Source organism: Erythrolamprus reginae, chromosome 3 (assembly GCF_031021105.1).
Source record: "Erythrolamprus reginae isolate rEryReg1 chromosome 3, rEryReg1.hap1, whole genome shotgun sequence".
Taxonomy (NCBI): Eukaryota; Metazoa; Chordata; class Lepidosauria; order Squamata; family Dipsadidae; genus Erythrolamprus; species Erythrolamprus reginae.
In genome coordinates this window covers 201,850,822-201,874,950 of record NC_091952.1, presented here as the reverse complement: position 1 = coordinate 201,874,950, position 24,129 = coordinate 201,850,822, and the positions used below count along the sequence as shown (strand labels likewise).

The following is a 24,129-nucleotide window of genomic DNA, read 5'->3' as shown; positions in this document are numbered from 1 at the left end:
GCTCCATTAGCATGGAAGTCAAGAGAGAGGTCCAGTTGAAGCAATTTTCAGCTATTTTATTTGTTTTGGTGATATGCAAAGATATAATAATATTTATATACATGATACTAGTAAAAGAAGAACATTAGGACAGGGGACGGAAGACATTCTGGTGCACCTATTATTATTATTATTATTATTATTATTATTATTATTATTATTATTATTAATTATATTTGTATGCACACAACCCCTTACTAACTTCTTAGGAATAGGGAGAGGTCAACAATGGATAGCTTAAACACACACACATACCCTTATCAAAACTCTCCCCTCCAAATGCAAAGAGGAGTCTCCTACCACCACTGCTGCTTTATAGAAAAAATTAGCTTTATCTCCCAAATTATTTTAACCACAGCCAAGACATCTTCATTATGAAAACCCCATGAATTTCCATGCCACCAAACTCAGGGCCAACCCAGCTTTGTTTCCAAAGTGGGAGCCCCAGCAGGAGCGCCTTCATGGGGCAACCTTACTCATGTTTTCCTAGGGCCAAGCCCTGCTCTACACAATAGAAGTAATTGCAGCTAAACACACACAAGCTTCCAGGCTGAGCTCTGTGGAACAGATTTCTGAGTAAATAAGAGGTAGAGGAGAAAGCTATTATTAGCCCTTGTTCACAAAGGTGCAATTAATTAGACTCTGTAATCTGGTCGTTTGGATCAGGCATTAATTTATTACATAGGAATAGCAGAAACAATATTAAAATGTTGCCATATTCTTTCCCCCTACCCTTGACATGACTTGATGCGATAGGAATTTCATTCTAATCCTGTTCCAGTTCCGTTCAGACACTCTTCTATTCATTCCCCATGGAAATATTCTGAGAAACTTCTCCCCTTTTTTCCCTTTCCCACTTTTGCAACTATGAGATAATTATGCTGATACCGCCTTCAGCCTCACACTCCAACTTTAATTATGCTGCAGCATCCCAACTTGGGTATGTATCCAGATTCCTTCTCTTGCCCTCATTTGGTAGATAGGTAGATATCAGGCTCAAAAACACTGGATAATAACAAAAGGACAGAATTGGAAGTGATTTTGGAGGTTTTTAAATTCAACCTCCTGTTCAGGCAGGAAATTCTACCCCATTTCAGACAAATAGGTTGTCCAATTTCTTCTTTAAGAACTTCCAGCGTTGCGGCATCCCATGATGATGAGTGGATCAGCAGCGACTGTGCCTGGTATCTATTCTGATCAAAAGAGCGTCCTCCCCCACTTCTCGCTTTGCATCCTGTCTATTGAACTCGCAAAGGCACTTTTTAAAAATCAGTTTTGCTGTTGGATCGTTAGCCTTACATCCCTCGCTCCTTTTCCGGTCTCCATAGGTAAGGGTGATGCATGGAAACGTTGGACAAATTTAAAATGTAAACCGCTCCAAACTCTTGCAGAAAATATACGACTTCCAGCAACAGAGTGGACAATGCCTGGAATGCAATACCTGACTCTGGTTTCTTCCCCAAATCCCCAAAACTTTAACCTTAGACTGTCTACTGTTGATCTCACCCCATTCCTAAGAGGTCTGTAAGGGACGTGCATAAGCGCACCAATGCCCCCCCTCCACTACCATCCCTGTCTTAATGTTCCCATGTATGTATGCATGTTTATACTTCTACTGTAATCTTATATATGCCTGACAAAACCAACCAACCAACCAAACAAACAAACATAAATAACTCAATAACCCAAAACTAGCTAACTAACTAACTGAATGAATGAATGAATGAATGAATGAATGAATGAATAAATCTTAATAAATAATTCAATAAATAACTCAGTAATTCAATAACCCAATAACCCAATAATTAGATAGATAGATATAGAGATAGGTAGGTAGGTAGGTAGGTAGACAGACAGACAGACAGACAGACAGACAGACAGACAGACAGACACTTATCCTGAATTATCTGCTTTATAATAACAACAGAGTTGGAAGGGACCTTGGAGGTCTTCTAGTCCAACCCCCTGCTTGGGCAGGAGACCTTACACTACTTCAGACAAACGATTAGCCAACATCTTCTGATCTCCGCGTTTTCAGAAACGGAGGCGGGACCCGATGAGTCATCGCGGGCAGGAGGAGGGGGTGTTTTTTTGGGGGGGGCAACTGAGGAAGTCCCTTCCCCCGCTTTCCCTCCGCCGCCAGGCGTTATCGCCAGGAAATAGGAGGCAAGTCCCCAGTGTCGCCCCCCACCCGCTGCCCCGGCGCCTCGGAGATCTTCGCGGGGCTGCTTGCTCTCTTCTCCAGCCCAAGCGGGAGGAGTCCTCGCTGCCTCCCCTGCAAGTCACCTGGTGAGCGACTCTACCTCTCCCCCCGCCCCCGCCCGGAGAAGCAGTTCTTAAATCTCGTCTGCCGACGCCGCGGCGGGCTCCCTGCCAAGCTCAGCTTGGGGCTGCTGGGTGAGCCGATCGATCGATCGACCGAACCGACCGGTCGGCTGCTCTTCTGTCCGAGATAGCGGGCGTCTCTCTTATCCGAGCGGGAGCCGGGAAAGCAACAGCTGATGCGCCTTTTGACGAGGAGGGTGGGTTCCCTTTGGTGCCACCGACTTGGCCTGGTCCTCCCGAAATGCACGAGGTCATTCCAAGAGAGCCCCCACCCCTAAGGGACGTTCAGACCAGATCTAAAGCCGCTTTGCTATAATCGGATGGGTGGGGGGAGAATAAAGATAGCAATAGCATTTGTTATTGTAACCTTCCCTAAGCGGTTTACATATTTCCCCCAATAATCTGGGTCCTCATTTTACCCACCTCGGAAGGATAGAAGGCTGAGTGAACCTTGAGCCGGTGGTGAGATGTGAACTACAGCTAGCAGTCAGCTGAAATAGCCTCCAACCACTGCGCCACCCCCGGCTCTTAATGGTTATAATATCACTATTATAAGACAAGTCAGTTGCGACCACAAGATCTTTGGGACGCTGTCAGGGCATAAGAGTCAACCTTGAGCCTACCGAGATTCGATCTGCTAAACCAGTGTTTCCCAACCGTGGCAACTTGAAGGTATCTGGACTTCAACTCCCAGAATTCCCCAGCCAGCATGCTGGCTGGGGAATTCTGGGAGTTGAAGTCCAAATATCTTCAAGTTGCCAAGGTTGGGAAACACTGTGCTAAATTGCTGGCAGCCGGCGATCAGCAGAAAGTAGCTCGCAGTACTGTACATAGCCTAAGATCTCCACCCCCACACCGAAGGCTCTACCATCACTCTGCGCTGGGAAGTGGACCGTTCATTCGCCATTCAGGAGAGGCCAGGCCATTTCCCCGCTATGAAGTTTGAAATCGCGGCAGCCCTACCCTACCTCGGAAGTCCCTAACCAACTCCCATCCCTTCAAAAGTGATGGGTCGGCTTAAATTCCAGCGGTTATGGGAACCCGCCAGTCAATGGGGTGGATTCAGCAAAAGCCACAGTACGGGGAAACCACACGGGTGACACCCACACACCCTACCAAAGCTTCTGATCTTTGCTGCGTCTCTCTCTTTCTCTGCGGCTGCCAAATGCTGAAACGCTCCCGATTATTCTGGTTCTGTAAACCGCTTAGAGAGGGCTGTAAAAGGACTATGAAGCGGCACATAAGTCTAAATGCTATTGCTATTGTTGCATGGAGAACGGTGGAACTGGACTTGAGGCTTTTGATTTCCATTGATTTCAAGACCTTGATTCAGTGCCATTGATTTTGGTGCCAAAGGACACCCGGTTTGAGACTCAGGTTTAAATTCAGTAACCCTCAAGTCAGTGGAAGGAAGGTTTCCTCCCAACAAACTCTTGCAAGAGGAAGCACTGGAATCTCTGTGACTCATTTCCCAGCAGGCCTGGTCTGCAAAGCTGAGGACTCTCTTGGACACAAGGAAAAGCTCCCATTAATGTCCTTGGAAAGATATTTTACGTGGCCCTCCGAAATAGGGCATATAGAGCATATGCACCAAAGACAATTTTTTGTGGGTCCAATCGCATTGGGCCAATACAGAATTCTATTCTATTCTATTCTTATTCTATTTTCTATTTTATTCTATTTTCTATCCTATCCTATCCTATCCTATTCTCTTCTATTCTAATTTTCTATTCTATTCTATCTTATTCTATTTTCTATTCTATTTTCTATTTTCTATTCCATTCCATTCCATCCAAATGGCACAGCCTGATTGGTGATCACCACCTACTTAATATTTGCAGAATAAATTTCACCCTGCATCCAATCTGGGTCGGGTCATTTCACGCAGATAATGTTAAACGAGCACACACCACCGCTTATTTTGAAACCTTAGGACTATACTGTATCGAGTCCAAGTGATTTTGGAGAACGGTGAGCAAAAGTAGGTTTCCAGCCACCTTTCCCAGCCGCCTTTATTTCTCTATGGGCAAAGGCTATTAATCCGCCCCCATCTTTTAGCCCCACCCTTAGGATTGATACAGAGATCGAAGGGGGGGAGGCTTCTTTTCTGCCACCGCAGGCAAGTCCTACTCACCTGTCCCAGCTTCTCGAGCCAAGGGCTCGTTTCATTCCAGGGCAAGGCGCCTGAATTCGGGACCGGAGGATGAGACAAGAGGCGGCTTTGGGGTTCCGCTAGAGGTGGGAGCTCTCGCCTCACAATCAGGAGGTTGTGAGTTCGCTCCTAGGTAGAGGCAGATGCTTGGGCCAGGGGGTCGGACTAGATATCCCGCAAGGTCCCTTCCAACTCTTATAAATGTGTTAAACATAGCAAAACCCTGATTTGATTGGGGTTTCCCCACCCCATCTCATTCCCTTGCCTTAAAAAAACAGTGTTTCCCTAACTTTGGCAACTTGAAGATGTCTGCACTTCAACTCCCAGAATTCTCCAATTCTAGAGTCGAAACTCCAATTTTGGAGTTGAAGTAGATCTTCAAGTTGCCACGGTTGGGAAACACTGCCTTAAAAGAAGGCCGACCGCTTTGCAGAAAGAGTGAGAGAGAGAGAGAGAGAGAGAAAGTGAGAGAGACAGAAAGAAAGAGGGAGAGAGAGAGAAACAGAGAATCTCTTTTCTCTTTCTCTTTCTTTCTTTCTGAGTGAGAGAAGGAGAAAGAGAGAGAAAAAAAGAAAAGAGAGAGAGAAAAAGAGAAAGTGAAAGAAAAGAGTGAAAGAGAGAGAGAAATAGAGAAAGAATGAGAGAGAGAGAAAGAGAGAAGAAAGAAAGAGAGAAAGAAAGAGAAAAGAGAAAGAGAGAGAAAAACAGGGAGGGGAGGGAGAGAGAAAAAGATAAATTAAGAGAGAAAGAAAGTGAGAGAGAAACAGAGTGAGGGTGTAAGAGAGGAAGAGAGGAAGAGAGAGAGAGAAGAGAGAAACAAAAAGAGGGGGGGAGAGAAACAAAGAGAGAGATTAAGAGAGAAAGAACGCGAGAGAGAGAGAGACAGAAAGAGAGAAAGCGAAAGAAAGAGAGAGAGAGAGAGACGAGTGCCTGCCACCACCGACCCTTTCTTAGCAGCCCTACCGCCTTCTCTCCCCGTGCGCTGATCCGGCCAAGGGGAAGAGTTGCGGTTCGCTCCATTTTTGAGCACAGAAAGAGGTAGCCGCAGACCCGGGACGCTTTCCCTCCGCCCTCCCCCCAGGCGTCGGCCTTTAGAGTCGGGTCACAAACAGAGGCAAGGACTCGCCTAACTCCTCTTCTGGGCTGCCCTGCGGCCGCCCGGCAATCGCGCACTCGCTTCTGCAGGAGGCAGTTTGCGGAACTTCTATATCAAAGCTCCTTATAGGAAGCAATTATTTTTCGCAGCCGTCTGACAACTTTAAATTTTGATCGGGTTTAAGTTTCCAGCTCTATCACTAAACCACCACCATTATTATTATTATTATTATTATTATTATTATTATTATTATTATTATTATTATTATTATTATTACCACCGGTATTATTATTATTATTATTATTATTATTATTATTATTATTATTATTATTATTATTAAACATTTACAGGGAAGGTTATCGCTGCTCGGTTCATTTTCCCGCTATGTCAATCGTGTTGCTCAATTTTAAAAAAAAAGTAAATTGCTTTCGAAGGGAATGGAATTGCAGCTTCAAGTTAATGCGTACGCATTCCGGGACCAAAGATAACGAATGAGATCTTTATTTTGGGTGGCGTTTTTAAAGAGAAAACAATGATTGATCGATAATTTTTAATCCAGATTTTATGAACGTCTGCAGGTTTAGTCCAGGCTTTATGAACCCACATTTTCCATAGTCCGTTGTAGTAGCTGAAGGATCTGGACGAAAGTATTTTTTTAAAAAGATAAATAAATAAATAGGGAAACCTGAATTAGAACACCCATTCCATTTAAAGGATTCATTTATTGCAGTTCCGCAGACTTTCCGATAATTTCTGTTTTAATTCTAGGGTGGCTTCTTTATTTTTTGAGCATTTCTAAAGGGTCCTTGATTATAGTGTTATAATAACTTGATTGATCAAATAATGTGTCCATTTTGTAAGTAATTTTAGTGTTCAACTTTATCCCATTTCTCGAGATCATCTTAAATGATTTATTATGAATTATCCAGAGCAATTAATCAAAAATATCTTTCAACATCTTTAAGATGAAGTCAATATCTGTAGGTATTACTTTGATTGTGGGCACTGTAAGGTACAGCGGTTTTGACTTTAATCACCTGGTTGATAGACGGATTAAGAATCCAATCTGTGAAATGGCTTGTATCCTAATCTAAATAAATCAACACGGACCTTCATAGGGAAACAAGTGGGCCTATGGGTCCTATCTTAGAAGAAACTCATTTACGAGTGAAGGCGAATATGTGTGTCTCAGGATAATATTGCAGGATCCAATTTGGGTTCCAGTGACCGACCCAGATTGGAATGGCATTTAGCTAAAGCCAATCATATTAAAACTCCTTTAAATCTCTCTCCCCCCCCCCCCCCGAACTTCACTTTTGGTGCATTTTAAAGAAAAAATACACTGCTCAAAATAAATAAATAAAGGGAACACTTAAACAACACAATATAACTCCAAGTAAATCACTTAGGAAGCAACACTGATTGACAATCAATTTCACATGCTGTTGTGCACATTCAACTTTGTACAGAACAAAGTATTCAATGAGAATATTCCATTCATTCAGATCTAGGATGTGTTATTTGAGTGTTCCCTTTATTTTTTTGAGCAGTATATTAAATGTGGTAGTGGATTGTCATTGCTATTATTATTTTACAGGATTTTACAGTGGTCTAAACTTGCCTGTACATGACAAGAAATTTTTTTCTCCAACTGATGATCTCCACTAAATATCTTCTCTTTGTCTGTAGCAAACAGTATGTCTCAAATAGCTTGTCTTGCAGAATAAAAGGTGCTTCATAGCTATTATCAATCGCTACTTGATTTTCATATATTTCCCTGAAGGATTCAAAGGATTGTCACCACAACATTGTTCTTAGACCACTGCGATTTGATCATTCATTAACAGAGAAGAGATTCAGTAGATTAAGACCACTAATTGCGTTCACAATGCATTTTGATTGAAGCCAGGGCCTTTTGGCTTCAAATGACACTTGCCCAGCTACAGATATAACCCTGCCTTCCATTCAGCTCTCCCTAGTTCACCCTTGGGATCGTAGCCTTGTATGGGGAATACCAGAATTATTTATTGTACCACGAATGAGGTCTTGTGGGTTAACAAGGGACTTGGCCACATGCTCTGAAAGGGTGACAAACACTGCTGAAAGAAACACAACCTTGAAACTTCTAATTATTGTATGTCCGTGCAGTGTAGAGCCTATAGCTGTTAAGAGTGAAAGATTAATACTAAATGTCACTGTGACAGTAACAAACCACAGACTCAAGTTCTTGGCCATTCCAGCAGCACTGAACCTCCCAAAGAAGTTTGAGTAACACCAAACGTCTATTCAGAGGTTTAATAGCTGAGAAAATATAGGTGGCAGCCAACCCCAAGAGAAAGTCAATCCATAGTCAATTCCCTCCAGCTGATATGTTATGGTTTTGATTCCTAAAAGTTTGTAGCCTGGGACAAAAAATTATTTTTCTAGACTAAATCTAGACCATGCTGTATCTTGGGTTGTAGTTTGACAAATTCTGAGTGCTTTAGTAATGGTTTTTAAAAACCTTTTCAGCTTATGTTGTTTCATATCTTAATTGACTGAGTAAAATGTTTAATCAGAATCCTCTCTTTCATATTTCTATATTTCTAACTACTCTGGAAAATGAGGAAGGGGTGGGGGTGGGCCCCTTGAAAAATCTTAAATATTTCTAGGGTCTATCATTTTTGGACACAGAATGGAATTGTGACCAGACTATTTAATTTATTTGTCTATAAATTATTTTCAAAGATAATGTAGGAGTCAAGTACCGTATTTATTTAAAAAGGGGTGGTTTTTTTTGTCATTTCCTGCAGAATTATTTGTTGTTAATTATTTGGAAAAATCATCCTGAAAGCCTTTTCTAAAAAAAAAAAAAAAAAAAAAAAAAAGAAAGCTTGGGCATTGAAAAACTGCAATGTTTGTTTTAAAAGTTAACTCAATCAATCAATCTGCTTTTAAAAAAAGCAGGCGGTTTTCTCAACTGAACTTTAGCCGGTCAACAACAACCAATGGGTTTGTTTATTAATTCATTTATTTTTGGGGTTAGGGACACGTCGTCTACTTGTGGAAGAACTAATTAAGACCCCCAATTCCCCCCACGCCAAGCACCGAAGTGGACATAAACGGGATTTAACCTTGTCGACTCCCGAGTATCTGCAGCCCCTCATATCCGGGGAAACCCCCTGCCTGGCTCGAAGCACAGACCGCGGGGGAGAAAGGAAGATAAATCTGGGCTTTTTTCAAAAAGAGGGTTCTGCAGTCTTTAGGCCGAGCCCGGGCGCAGGCGAGCCTTCCCGGAAAATGACTCCTTGCCGTCCAAGAACCAGGTTAAGGGGACGCTGGAGGCCAGGATTCACGGCTTAAAGCCTCGGCCTTCGGCAGGACCGCCTTCTGCCCGGGAGAGTTGGCCCCCGCTGCCTACCGAGACGATATCTTGTATTGCCCCACTTCCACCCAAAGCAAGGAGGCATTGAATAAGCACTGGGGACTCCGGGTTGAATAAATTAGCCCGCAGGCACAAAAATGTCGTCTGGCAATCAAGAGGGATTGCGGGTTTAGCTGCTTTCCTGGCCTCTCTTTGCATTCTTAGGCTGAGAGGTGACGTCACGCTAAACCACGATCAGATAACCATGGTTTGAGCGAAGTTGCCGCCGCCGCCTGGGTGAGAATATGTAGTTCTAAGGGCAGAGAGAGAGAGCGATCTAAAAGTTCTTTCGGTGGCTCTCGGCGCAAACCCGGCTTTCTAAGCCAAGAGGGCAACAAATGGTCGGCGCCCGAGACTTGATCTTGCCATTTCGAACCGCAATGTCGGCATCGATCCCCTTAACACCCCTCCCCCCTCCCCGTTTTAGGTCACCTCGACGGCGCCTACCGCCCTGCGGCGACCTTTGCTGCGCTGTCGGCAGATCCGCGGACAGCTCGGCTTCTTCGCGCCGTCTGCGGAGCTGGGCAGACCCCCTTCCCGCGCCATCTGTTTGCCCGCGGAGGGGGCGCCTCGAAAACTGGGGGGGGGGCAGAAGGGGTGGGAAAAAATGTTAGCCCTGGTTAATTGGCTTTCCTTCTTTTTTCTTTTCTTTTCTTTCCTTTCTTTTTTCTCTTTCCTTCTTTCCTTCACTTTTTCCTTACTTTCTTCACTTTTTTCTTTTCTTTCTTTCTTTTTCTTTCCTTTCTTCCTTCTTTCTTTTTCTTTCCTGCCTTCACTTTTTTCTTTTCTTTCTTTCTTTCTTTTTCTTTCCTTCCTTCTTTTTTTCTTTCCTGCCTTCACTTTTTCTTTCTTTTTTTTCCTTCTTTTTTTCTCTTTCTTTCCCTCCTCCCTCCTTTCTCTCTCTTTCCTTCCTTCCTTCACTTTTTCCTTCCTTCCTGTCTCCTTCCTTCCTTCACTTTTTCTCTTCCTTCACTCTCTTTCTTTCCTTCCTTCACTTTTTCCTCCCTTCCTTCACTTTTTCTTTCTCCTTCTTTCTTTTTGCCTTCCTTCACTTTTTCACTCCTTCTTTTCTTTCTTTCTTTCTTTTATTTCTTTCCCTTTTCTTTCCTTTTCTTTCTGTAAATGTTTCTATGTGTATTTTCTTCCCTATTTCCGTAGGGCGAGGCAGGGGAAAAACCCTGATTGCAGTGGAACTATTTCTGCAAGGAAGTCGGTGGGATTTCCGTGTTTGGAGTAAATCCTTTTAATTTCTCCAATAAAGAAAAGAGCTTATTTCTGTGTCAGTACAATAGCAATTGGACTTATATACCGCTTCATAGTACTTTTACAGCACTCTCTAAGCGGTTTAAAGAGTCAGCATATCTCCCCCAACAATCTGGGTCCTCATTTTACCCACCCTCGGAAGGATGGAAGGCTGAGTCAACCTTGAGCCGTGGTGAGATTTGAACTGCTGAACTACAGCTACCGAAAGTCGCGTTCTACCGCAAATATTAATAAGGGGAAGGTTGTCAAAGTTCAATAATTTGGAAGTCTTGGGAAGCCCATCGGGTTCATTGTTATATGGGACGCAAAAGCCTTTTTTTAAAATGTGAACTGGTGTGTATGTGGAAGTGGCATTTGAAGATTGGACTCCACTTTTCACCTTTAATTAACAATTAGCTCTTTCTCATTAAAAGTCCATGAAATGCACTGGATGTACCATTTTCCAAACCTGTTCACGCACAAACACACATCACTTTAGTTTCTCATTGAAAAAGAGGCAGGAGGGGTGAATGTCGACCTTCAATCAGTAAAATATAGGGGGTGGGGGTGGAATAAATACAGGTCCTGGAAAGCAACAATGCACCTAATTATATAATATCTATGATGGGAAAATTTGATTTCTCAAAGTATATTACTGGAACACGCCACCTGTCCAGAGTCTGACTGGAGATATTCAGCGTGTAAAGATTTAATTAAACTCTTGTTAAACACTCCATTTAAAATAATTGATTATCAATGAATGACAAATTGTAACTTGAAATTTCTGAAAGAAATTATATCCCATTTCTTTTTTTTAAAAAAAATTATAAAGAGAAGGAAATTACAGTAAGGCATTTAACTATGAACTGACTTCTCTTAAATTTGTCCCAGTATCACCATTTACATTATTGGTAGTAGGAAAAGAAAAGTAGTGATGATATACATAGTAGCCATGTATCTGATTTTCAGATGCAGAAACTAAAGTAACAGATTTGTTTCTGATAGAACCTCAAGTGCTCCAGTCATTTTATTAGTTCTCATTTGCATATTGTTCTAAAACTAATACCTGGAGATGCTCAAAATTATTCAAGTTTTCTCAAATCTAGGATTATTATTTTTTTTTTTAAAAAAAACCCTTCCTCTCACAAATTATTCAATTCTGTTTAATTTCCTTGCTTCTCTGTCTTAAAATAAAGCGAGATACCCTAACAGAGTCCTAAAAAACGATTAAAATAGTTTCAACAACAGGCTAAACTTGAGTTAGCAAAACACGATTGCTAACCTCATATAAAAGGCTTTTGCTCAGACAAATAGAACACACCACAGCAAGGCAATGGCATAATGCAGTGTTTCCCAACCTTGGCAACTTGAAGATATCTGGACTTCAACTCCCAGAATTCCCCAGCCAGCATTCCCTGGCTGGGAAATTCTGGGAGTTGAAGTCCAAATATCTTCAAGTTGCCAAGGTTGGGAATCACTGGCATAATGGGGCATTCTGCTTCACATAATATGCTAACATTTGCATTCCCACATCACAGTTCAACCACAAAATACCCAAACCCATTTTTAGTCTGGCTTGAACCTCCCAAAAGTGGATTGTCCCACATTCACACCTGGTTTTTTGACACAATTAAGTTCAACTGAAATGAGTGTTTTACTAAATCACTTAGAGCTTTATTGTAAGGTTGCCTCCTTGGCTATTTTCCCTCCAGGCAGACAACAGGACTCGTAATGCTTCCCCCAAATCAACTCACACCAAACTATACATATCGCCTTAATGCTCAGGTCAGGCCCTGAAAGACTTCAGAGTGAATGCCGAGGCGTTTTGAATAAACTTAACGGGCAGACCAGCTTGTTATTTGGGGGAATGAGCAAAGCACAGACTAACCTATGCAATCACCTCCCCAACTCAATGGAGACCTTTTGTTGGGGGTGGGGTGGAGTGTCTTTTCTAAAACAGTATTTGAAAGGGAAACAGACCCACCATGCTATCTCGGCTGGCTCCCTGGAGGGGAATCAAGGCAGAAATCTCCCTAAATTTGCTCCTGCCTTTGGTTTTAAAAGATCGAGTGAAATATTTTGTGTATTTCTGGTTCTTCCTTCCCCTAATTTTGGGGCTCACTAAAGAGATGGCCTCCACAACCAACCAACCCCCCCACCCCCCATTAAGATGTGTTTTGGAAACTTTATAGGGTTTCTTTGGGATCTTCTTTCTGAAAATTATACTTCTCCTGTTTCTTTGCATTGAAGGTCAGTTTGGCGTTCCAAGATAACATCAGGTCTCACATCTATATGTGGCTCTATGTGTATGTGTGTGTGTTCTGTAAGGATAAGGAGTCTTTCCCTGTTTTACCTCTTCCCATATCATCCCATAGAGATAGAGTGTTTGTCCAGGGCACAAAAGAGCCCACTCTTCACATATTTTTCATCAAATCTCATTAATAAAAAATTCCACACTCTTGTTTACTGGCTTATGGACTTCAATGTAGGGAAGAAAAGGAGCAAAAACTATTCTATAGTGAGAATTGTAGGGTTCAATTAAGCACTCTCCATTCTCCAGGACCTCTTACGCTTGATGCACTCTGGTATACGTGCATTAAGACAAAATTTGTAGATCAGAATTAGTGCATTATGCAAAACCTATTTAATTATTATTAATTATGCCTGTGGCAACAACCAAACTCTTAAAAATATCTCCCCTTTTACAAATACTTGTGGCTTCTCTAAGTTTCAAACATTGTTCCCTTCCCACCTATTTTTGCTTTTTTATAGGTAGCATTCCACTAAAGTGGCTTTGCTGATAGCAAGGGAATTTACCCCAATCACACATCCCCACTTCTGACAATCCAAACACAAGGCCCATAAAAGGGGATTCAAAATACTTTTACAGGCCTCAATCTTCTCTTACTCTAAAGAGACACAGCAATTCTTAAATACATTTTTCCAATGTCACCAGGGAGAGCAAGGAGATGTCATTCTTAAGCCAGGATCCCCGACTTGAAATCCATGGAAGGTTGACAGCTGCCTTCAGAGGAGCAAAAAAGTGAACCTTCCCAGTTATTCTCAGCTATGAGTCTCCTCCTTGAGTGTTGAATGCAGTGTGATCCCCACTAACATTGGAGGACTTTCATGTTGGGGTGCTTCATATTGGCACCACTCTCTTGTGGCTGTGCTGAACCCAGCACCCTTTCTCACAAAGAGCCATCACTGTAATGCCACCACCAGTGCTCAAGGAATCTTCTGAGAGGGGCGGCATACAAATCTAATTAATAATAATAATAATAATAATAATAATAATAATAATAATAATAATAATAATTTAACAAAAACCGGTGGCTCATTTACACCAGTATCGAGCAGTTTTTAAATCCGCCTAAATTCTCTGCGAATTTTACTCAGGTTCCCCCCCCCCCAGGCTTTCTACAACGCCAATATCCGTCTCCTTTATCCAGCCATACTCATAATAATATTCAAAACAGCGCTAAAACAGGAACAATATAACATTGAAAAGGGAAACAGAATCCTGAAAAGCAGCAGCAAGAGCAGTAAAATTCTCCACTCATAACAAAATACCCTAACAATCCTACCTTTAGAAAGCTTGGAACTACGTCCTAAACACGACCTAAGCATAGCTCATAAAATCATCTGCTACAACGTCCTTCCTGTCAACTGCTACTCCAGCTTCAATCACAACAACACACGAGCACACAACAGATACAAACTTAAAAGTAAACCGCTCTAAAATCAACTGCAGGAAATACGACTTTAGTAACCGTGTAGCTGATGCACAGAACTCACTATCGGACTGGGTAGTATCATCATCTAACCCCCAAAACTTTAACCTTAGACCATCCACTGTTGACCTCTCCCGATTCCTAAGAGGTCAGTAAGGGGCATGCATAAGTGCCTTCTGTCCTAATGGGTTTTTTTTTACTATTATCATGTACACTGCTCAAAAAAATTGAAGGGAACACCCAAAGAACACATCCGAGATCTGACTGAATGAAATATTCTCATTGAATACAGTACTTTGTTCTGTACAAAGTTGAATGTGCACAAGAACATGTGAAATTGATTGTCAATCAGTGTTGCTTCCTAAGTGGACAATTTGATTTAACGGAAGTTTGATTTACTTGGAGTTGTATTCTGTTGTTTAAGTGTTCCCTTTATCTTTTTGAGCAATATATATGACTATTATTATATCTTTCTATACCACCAATACGTACATGACAAACAAACAAACCAAGAAAAAAATAAAGGCTATCAAGCCAACCAGCAGGCCCAAGAGAGGGTTTCTACGTTGTTGTTGTTATTATTATTATTATTATTATTATTATTATTATTATTATTATTATTATTAATTGGACTTTTATGCCACCCCTCTCCGAGGACTGGCAAGCGAACCGTTTTTCGGGTCGTCCTCAGCCAAACCAAGATTCTTTCCCTCTTCAGAAAAGTTTCACCGAGGGAGGACCAGAGGTGGGCTGCTAAGGTGGAATGGTGAGATGTTCTCGCCCCCGTGGCTCTGAGGGCCAGCGGAGAACGGCGCAATTCTGCTACTGCGCGATTTCGCTACCTGCCCAGGTGCAGTAGCAGAATTACGCCGGACTCCGCTGGCCCTCAGAGCCACGGGGGCGAGTCTCCCTCTGGGGGGACTATTTCGGGGGTGGGTTTCCCTTCTGGCCAGCCCCACCAGCCTTACCTGCGCTGGACGGCCTCACGGCGAGGGCGGCGGCTCGGCCGGGCAGGCAGTGAAGCAGGGAGTTGTCGAAGGGACTCGCCCAGCCCGGCGGCGGGCTGAACTGCGGGCTCACGTAAGGGCTGTAGTAGGATCCGTTCAGCGGCCGGAACTGCTCGCGGGGGCTGTAGGCGGCCGGTTCGCGGGGGACGCCGTTGGAAGCCGGGGGGCTGCCCGCCGGGTAGGAGAAACGACCCGAGGCCGGGTGGGCGCATCCCCCAGCCCCGGCGCCGTAGGAAGAGGCCGGGCTTTCCGGGGCGCCCTGCGGGGGCCAAGGCGACGGTCCCCCGGCCTGTCCCGCCCCCGCGGGGTTTTGGAGGTAAGGCAGCATCGACCCGACGCGGGTGGTTGGCACGTAGACGGGAGATCCGGCCGCGGAAGACACGAAGCCGCCGCCGCCGCCGCCCGGGGACGCTCCGTCGTAGGCACCGCCCTGGAGACTCTGGGAGTGAGGGTGGGCGTGCGGGTGGTGGTACATCTCCTCCACGATGGGCGGCGGTGCTGGCGGCGGGGGATCCGGGCTGAGTTTGGCCGAGGCCCGGCTTGACCAGATCAGTTTGTTGGCCTGATCCAGATCCGCGAAAAGGAGCAGGTCCTCCCAGCTGGGCAGGCTGGAGGGCGCCGCCGCCGCCGCCAGAGACACAAAAGGCCCCAGCAAGGCTCGGCTTTCGGCCAGGCCGATCTGCGGCGAGGTCGGGAGGGCGCCTCCGGGTTCCTGCTTGAAGGTCCGGAGGTTGGACAGGCTCCCGCCCCCGCCGGGGGAGCAGCCCGAGGACGAGGAGGGCGAGGGCGAAGGGCCCGGGGCTTCCCGGGGTGCCAACGGACAGGGCGAGTCCTCGGGAGCGCAGCGCTTCAGCAGGCACCAGCCTCCCTCGGCCAGGGCCATCCAGCCCTCCGGCGCTGAGCGAGCCTTTCCGCCGTTGGACTTCCGCGGCTCGGTCCGGACAAGCCTCTGCGAGAGGAGAGAGGGGGAGGGAGAGAGGAGAGAAGGGAGGAAAGACAAGTTATAGCCCAATCCAGCAGCCAGCCTCGTTTTCCACCGATCCCCCCCTCCCACCTCCGTCCTTCTTTACGATGTGCCCAACCTTCTATCTATCTAGTCGCAAACAGGACCTCTGAGCATGTGTAGAATTCGTTGCGGCAAACAATTCCTGGACCTCTCTAATAAAGCAGCTGGAGTGGACAAGGCGCTTAAAAATCCCTTCGGCCTTCGCACAAACGCCCCGGTGCCTTGATTTAACAGATTTAGTAGATTAACAGAGTGAGAAAGGGACCTCGCAGGTCATCTAGTCCAACCCGCTGCCCAAGGAAGAGACCTTACATCTGGTTCTACCTAGGATCAAACTCACAATCCTCCCCGTAGCGAGGCAAGAAGCTCTACCTCTTAGGCCACAGAGGGTTCATATACGTGTACAACCTCTCACAACCCAATTTGCTTTTATAAGGGCATCGCTGGATCCTTGCCTGCCTCCTTTTTTGGATGGGGAGAGTTCCGTTTTGCCAGCGTCTCTAAAAGGGACGCCGGTCCCGACCCAAGGTAATCCCGAACCTCGGTTTCCCCGTCTGTAAAACAGGAGACGAGCTACCTTTTTGGAGCGACTCTGGCTCAAAAAACCCCGAACAGCCCACCGATAAAGGGGGGGGGGGGGGAAAACGCGGCGCCTCTCAGCCTGGCTTCAAAATCTCGAGCTAGTCCCTGGCTTCGTCCCACCTCTGGCTCTTCCAAGGATCAAGAATTTCCCCCCAGAACAGTCTCCGAACAGGCACTCCCTCCTTTGACGTCGTTTACAGAGCGAATGAGTGACAAAGGGGGTGGGTGATGGGGGGGGGCTTGAAGCACAAACCCCGCAGCCTTCCCAGTTCTCTGGCCAGGCTCGCTTTATTTCGGTTTCAGCTAATGACTCACTGGATTTCTCTTCCAGAATGAAAACAATTAGCAACGCAAATGAGGAGGAGGAGGCGTTTTTAGGGTAGCCCCGAGGGGTAGAGACGAAGCTTTTCGGAGGATGAGACGGCACAGCTTAGCAGTGGTCTTCAAACTTGGCAACTTTAAGACATAGCTGGCTGGAGAATTCTGGGAGTTGAAGTCCACCAGTCTTAAAGTTGCCAACTTTGAAGACCACCGGGAATTCTGGGAGTTGAAGTCCACAGGTTCTGGGAATTGAAGTCCACAACTGAAGTCTTAAAGTTGCCAACTTTGAAGACCACTGGGAGTTCTGGGAGTTGAAGTCCACGACCACGAGTCTTAAAGGGAGAGTTTTGGTGAGGGCTGAAGCAGCCCGGCTCGCTGGTTTGAAGCCCACAAGTCTTAAAGTTGCCAACTTTGAAGACCACTGGAAGTTCTGGGAGTTGAAGTCCACGAGTCTTAAAGTTGCCAAGTTGCTAAGCTTAGAGGGAGACCAGCGAGCCCCCCCCCCCGTGCCATTCTGTACCACCTTCCCCAACCCCCCAACCCGCCTCCCAGGCTGCCCAGGTTGATCCGGTCAGCTCCGAACCCCGCGGCGCTCCGGCACACCTTAGAAATGGCAGCCCGTCCCTAATCAACCACAGCGCCGTCCCCGCTCCTTCGTCTCCCCCCGGCCGCCTCGCCTTGCCCCTGACCCAGCCGGAGAGATCGGCCGCCGCTTGGCAAACGCGGCGCCTCTCCTTTAAAAGCGCTACCTCCGCCTTTTCCTGGCGCGATCGGGAAGCGGCGGAGCGGGGGGCGGGGGTTGAAAAAGCGCCGGCTCCCTTTGGCAAAAGGCCCGTTTGCACCCCTAGAGCCTCGACCCCCTTCCCCCCGCCTTTCCCGACGCCTAAATCCGCCCCCTCAGCCCCAGGCCCGGTTAAGAGCGAGAGATAAGGGCGTCCCGGCTTCGCCCGCGGGCTGAAATGAGCGCTTTCTCGGGGCCCGGCGGCACTCACCTCTCTTGGGCCGCGGCTCCGGAGGGCTCCCCCTTCCCTCAGGGCTGCGAGCGGCCGAGGCAGAGCGCGGAGCGGAGCGGCGCCTGACAGGCAGAGAGCGAACGAGGCGCCTCCTCCTCCAACAACAGCCCCGCCGGAAAAGTGCGCAGCCAGCCAAGCCTGATTGGCTCGAGGGGACCCTAAACAAACAACCCGCGAGCGAGGGAGAGACCGAGAGGGAGGGAGAGAGGCGCGCTGTGTCAGGCGCCAGCGGACTCTCGGGCGGGGATGCCAATCCCAGGGTCGGTCGGGCCCTCCCCGGGGAAGGCCGGCCCGGCCCTAAGGAAGGAGAGAGAGGCAATGCCCAGGCCCCGGCGGGAGGGGAGGGGAGCCACCAAAGCGCGCGCGGGAGGGCGCTTGAAACGAAATTCACCTCAGAGGCGACGCCGAAGGAGAAAGATGCCCCCTCCCTGGTCCCCCCCCCCATATTGTGAGGGGTGGGGGTGATTCTGGTTTTTAAATAAAACGAGAAAACGGTCTTTCTGTTTGGCTCTTTTCTGTCATAGCTTGAAACGTCCTGTCTTTTTATTCCGCCTTTCTCCCTTTTCCCGCGGGACTTTTCCCTCATAAAAATAAGAGGCTTCCTTCTTCCGCGGCCCCTTTTTAATGGATTTATTAATTACTAATTGGGTTTATATGACGCCCCTCTCCCCGAGGACAGTCAGCGAATTCTCTCAGACGGACTGAATGGGTCAGTCGGCGAATTCCCCTCATGGCTTTGTTGGAACTCATTGCCAAATGTTTTTGTTCCAACAACAACTCTCACGGTACACGCTTCTACTATTGGCGCTTTTATTTGTACCCAACTTCCAATTGTTCCCGGACTGCGGGGCGTTAATAATACCTGAAAGGCGGCCGAAAAGGGGAGCGGGGGAAATGGGGGGGGGTTGTTTCCCTCTTCTTTTGAAAGTTACCAGACTTGGAAAGTTGAACGGCCATTCAGGTTTTTGTGCCTTTTCGGAAGTGGAGAGGACGCCGGGCCCTCCGGTTCTTCGCCGTGCGGGTCTCCCTGGTTTGGCTTTTCCCCTCAGATCTTAACGGGCCGCCAAACTGATCGGGAAGGTGACTAGGTATTAAAAGAACTTAATTCCCCTCTCTGAGGCGACCAAAGGATGTTTGTCTTCCAGAGCTGGTGCAGAAACTGAGCCATTTTGTGTCCGAGGGTCGGCAGGATTTTTCCCGACCCGCCGTAAACCCGAATTTCGGGCGAGCGAGAGTTTTGGGCGGGGGACGAAGTTGAGGAGAAGCAGCAGCTCGCCTGGTGAGTGAACACCAGCTTCGCTCGCTTCTCGGGCCGAGTCTGTTTCGAATAACCGGCTAAGAAAAGTTTAGAAATAAAGAAGGGACGTCGTCTGAAAATTTGGACTCTTGCTTTTGGAAGGGTGGCTTATTTAAAAAGATTTTAAAAGTAGCGTCTGTTGCATTGTTACGCTTCGCTCGAAGAAATGAATCGCCTTTGAAAACAAGGCGCGCAAAGTCTAAAGTGGACTTGAGGAAGGGCCATAGGATGGCGGGCTTTGGGACAAAAAAAAAAGCACAGAAACTTCCGTTTCAATTGGACTCAGAAAAAAAAAAAGGTTTCAAAATCAAGCCCGGCAACATCTTTATTAGCACGAAACCAAGTAGGGTGGGAAACAGCGGGCGCATTTTCTTAATTTATTAGTCCAAACAAAACGCCACCAAAAAAAGAGAGAAAAACTTTAGAAAATGCTGGAATAAACACCCGGTTTAAGGATTGGTACGCCAAAGCTATATATAATATTTCAAAATTATATCTCTCCCCTCACTCCCCTCACCATCGCCTCTCCTATGGCTCCTCTGCCAAGGAACAGCCAGAGGAAGCAATGGAAGCCGGGTAGGCAAAATCGAGCAGCCCCGCCAAAGCCTCCTTTCCGTGCCATCCTGTCCCTACCTCGGAAGTCATTGCTGAAACATTGGCCAGGGAGACAGGGTTCAAGTCCATCTGCAGCCCTGGAAGTTCAGTGGGTGATTAGGGCAAACCACACTTCCTCTTACACCGACTGAGCCTACTTCACCGAGTTGTGTTGCATAAAACGAAGGCTCCTTTCCATCAGCTCCTTTAATTTCTGGGAGAAACGTAGGTTGCTGCACATAATTAATGGGAAAAAATAGAAACGAACAATTTCCGGCCTTTAAAAAACCAGCATTGCAATTAACACCCCATTTCAGGTTCTTGAGGCTTTGTCTCCACATATGGTGGCCATTCATGGGATTGGTCCACCCTCACGCTCTGATGGATGATGTTCCTTGCAATTTCCACTTTGAAGAGGAAGGAAGGAAGGAAGGAAGGAAGGAAGGAAGGAAGGAAGGAAGGAAGGAAGGAAGGAAGGAAGGAAGGAGCTATATCGTGTCTCGGAGGAAACTACTGGTCTGTCGTCCACCCCTTCCTGCTCCTGCCCAGAGGGCTGCCTTCCAAATATTTTGGAGTTGTCCTAGCAGCCCGGGAAGAGGGAGATGACTGGAGAACTCCAAATTCCCAATTCGGGGCCGTGAAAGAGAAAGAATGAATAGAACCCCTCGGGTGCTCTTCCCCAACCCCCCCTTTTTTGCAGTTGAAATGAACTCAAGATTAGGTGGTACTGATTGATGTGCTCAGTGGAAACTGAGAGACACCTGTATGTTGAGCCCCCCTGCTTAGATAAGTCTGAGAAATGGTCTGTCAGTCTTGTCCATAAGGTATGGCATGATCTTTCCTCACACAAGCCCATCTTTTCTCAGGGTGGAAGGTCTCTGGGGTATGAAAATGGATTACTGGGGCAGTCCCAACTTTTCAGAACTGCCCAAAAGACAGATCAAATAGAGTCTCATTGGGATTGGGTGGCATAGAAGTCAAATACTGTAAATTAAATTCCTCCTCTTGCAAGCTGGATTCCCCCCTCTCCCTTATAATAAAGTTTATTTTTTAAAAAAATTCTTACAAGCATATTTTTAGGGCTGTTGTTAAGTATTTATGTAAGATATCCAAAGGCCATTAGTTTTGTATCCCTCGGTTTTTTGACAATTAAATCAACTGTTCTGTATCTTCCTGCTTCAGGCATTGCAGGTGGAGTTTTGAAAGGCCCTATTGACAGTTAGGATTCTTTCAGAATCAAAATAGACACTGGGGAGTCTTCTGGGCAAAAAGGTCAACCACGGACCTAAATTGCTTTACAGTTATAAATTATCAATGTGCTTTTAAAATAGGAGTGTGCTTTAGGTAAGCTGATGTTCTAGGACCCCATAAATCCCTGAAAGCCATCCATCTTCCTCACAAATTATTTATAGTTTCTTGAGCCTCATCCAACTATCTTTGTAGTGATATAAACCCAGTCTTGATTACTGATCCAGCAGAACAGGAATACTGTAGTTACAAAAATTAGAGAGCTCTAAATCTCATACAAAGAAATGCACCTTACTATGTACAGGTACATCAATTCAACAAGAAGACAAAAAGAAGGGATCATACTTTCCACAATCCCAGTTTTTTCAATCTATGATGCCTTCTGCTGTTTAGAGACACATAAAGTCCCTGTTCTTATTCCTCCTGCATGTGTATATGTATGCACATAATCCCATCCATCCATCCATCCATCCATGTATGTAGCTATGTAGCAGTTTGAAACCATAAGTGGAGAAGCAAGAATCAATATGACCTCTTGAAAGTTGAACTCCTTTGGCTTCACAAATTGTATGATTTTGGAGCTGTGCATCAGATAGTGGATGTATATACTGTATTCTGATTTGGCAGGTTCTTACAACAATTAAGCAACATTGAATAAAAGCCCACTCATATACAATTCCTCAAATAAAGCATTTATTGATCAAACGAAAACCAAGCCTGATGAGATATTCAGCAACATCAAAAAAGAGACATGCATTTCACTCACATCTCTATATGAATCATCTCTCATTGTCACCAGGAGACTGACTAGCTTTCAAACCATGACAGGTTTTGTTTGTTTAGTGTTCTGGATCCAGGGAGAGATAAAGATGAACAAAATGTCTGAGAGAACATTATCTCAGTGGGCTTTTCAAAGTTAGTTAGATTTATAAAACTAATGAAAAGCCTAGAATTCCAAAGGGATATTTCTTAGTGACACAGAGAGCAAAATGTTAGGTGAACTTTTAAAATGATATCTGGAAAGTTTTTGAGAGTTTGAATTAAATCATCTTGGAAGGAATTCAGTCAATTGTGTAATCCCTTAAGGCTTATTGATGTAGCAGCAATAAGGAGATATCTCTGACATAGCCCAACATAGATGGGGTCAATGAAATGGTGCATTGCAAATTTGTGATACACTGTATGTGTGAGAGTGATGTCCCAAATTCTCCACTCATGGCACTGCATTTCTAAATTCAATAACATCATTCAGCAAGACAGGCTGTGAAGATTCCTCTCCATTTGTCTGTCTTTGAAAAGAATATTATTTTTCAAGGTTCAGAAGTCATTTCACTCATCAAACTTTATCTTGTCTCTGAAATAAAATAGGTAAGGACTGATACAACTGTTTCCTATGAATGAAAGGCACGTGTCATTTTGGGCACATCTGAGTAACTTAGGAATTGGAATTTTGCCAGAAAGGCTGTTTTAATACAATTTATTCTAGGGCCATTCAGGGCCAAAAATGTCCACTAAATATAACAGGTTCGTCTCTCTTTCTCTCAACATATTCAGGTTGTTGTGTAGTTGTTGTTCTAGCCAATATTGGAAATTACCAATGATTACAGGGGTACAGATTCCAGAGAAAACCATCCAGATAACGTGACCCTATCTCTTATGCGATTTGAGCCCAATCTCTCACTGACTTCGATGACACTTACTTCGGACCCGTTTAGAATGAGGTTTTTAAAGATCCGAATCCAGACCCGCTCATACACTCACAACGCCGTTGAAAATCCAAAATCCTTTCCTTCCAAGGCGGAAGAGGTGGAATAAAGCAGGGCCATTCGAAACGCGTCTGGCTTCATCCTCCCGCCGGTCGCCGCCCGCAAAACTGCAAGGTAGAGCCGGAAGAGAAACGTCACGGGGCGCGTCCAGCATGAATATATATGCAAGCGCCGGGCCAGGCTGCCTGCAGTTCCCAGCCCTTCGTTTCGTTTCTTTTTCCTTTCGGCCTGCCCTGATCCGGATTACGTTGATTTGCAAATTCGATTCCACAAGATTTACTCCCAAGTAAAGATTTAAAAAAAATACACTCCTTTTAAAACTGGTGCATCAAAAAGGAAATTAAGCGACAAGAGTCGCTTCTTTGGTTGGATTAAAAGGCGCGGGTCTCGCTTTCTCTCTCGCCTGGCCAACGTATTGCAATCCTCGATCCCCCAACCCAGAGGTAGGCAAAGTTGGCTCTTCTATGAATTGTGGACTTCAACTCCCAGAATTCCTGAGCCAATCATGCTAGCTCAGGAATTCTGGGAGTTGAAGTCCATATGTCATACAAACCCACTCAGCCTAACCCTGCCCTAACCAGGCAAAACAAACCACTCGGGACTGCATTCGCTGGCTGGGGAATTCTGGGAGTTGAAGTCCAGATATCTTCAAGTTGCCAAGGTTGGGAAACACTGCTCTAAATAGACCCTTTGCAAGATGGTTTGTTAAACGGCCCGCGGATTGGAGCGCGCCGTCTTTTTACATGCATTTATTTGGGAGTAAGGAGACCGATGTTCTCGGCGTTCAAAAAAAGGAGCCCTTTTCCAGTCACTAATAGATACGACTTTGTTACCCTCTTGTCCATGAAAGTTTTTTTACAGCACTATAACGTGTCATTTCAAATTTATTTATTTATTTATTTATTTATTTATTTATTTATTTATTTATTTATTTATTTATTGGATTTGTATGCCGCCCCTCCGCAGGAGAGACGGCGTTTGCTGAATATGGTCAGAAAAGTCAAGATGGCGGCCGAGTCATTGAAGCGTTGACGGTTTTTTAGGTGCGTCGCGGCTGCCATTTGGATTCTTAAAATTAAAAAAAAAAAAAACCTTCCGTCCGCGAAACATTATTGGCTGAATTGTCGCATCGCCCAGTTCTAAACTGCCCAATCATATTCGCGCCATACGTGTTGATGGAACCCACTGGGAAGTTAGCTTGGGAATGTTTTCGCTGGAACTCAGAAAATTGGGTTCGTTAAATAAGCCAGGATTTAGTTAACCGACAATGCTTAACTTGCCTTGCCCCGTATAGAAGATTGTTG

At 45.4% G+C, this 24,129-nt stretch overlaps 1 protein-coding gene across 1 annotated transcript in view; it reads right to left on the bottom strand.

The window, feature by feature from the left end:
- Positions 1-18,048, bottom strand: part of GATA6 (GATA binding protein 6) — a 43,410-nt gene extending 25,362 nt beyond the window's left edge. The window contains exons 1-2 of the mRNA XM_070747624.1: positions 17,900-18,048; positions 14,960-15,947 (exon numbers count right to left, since the gene is read on the bottom strand). Of these exons, the coding sequence (XP_070603725.1) occupies positions 14,960-15,881 (922 nt within the window). The 5' untranslated portion in view covers positions 15,882-15,947; positions 17,900-18,048. The remainder of the gene's footprint in view (positions 1-14,959; positions 15,948-17,899) is intronic.
- Positions 18,049-24,129: the final 6,081 nt, after the last annotated feature.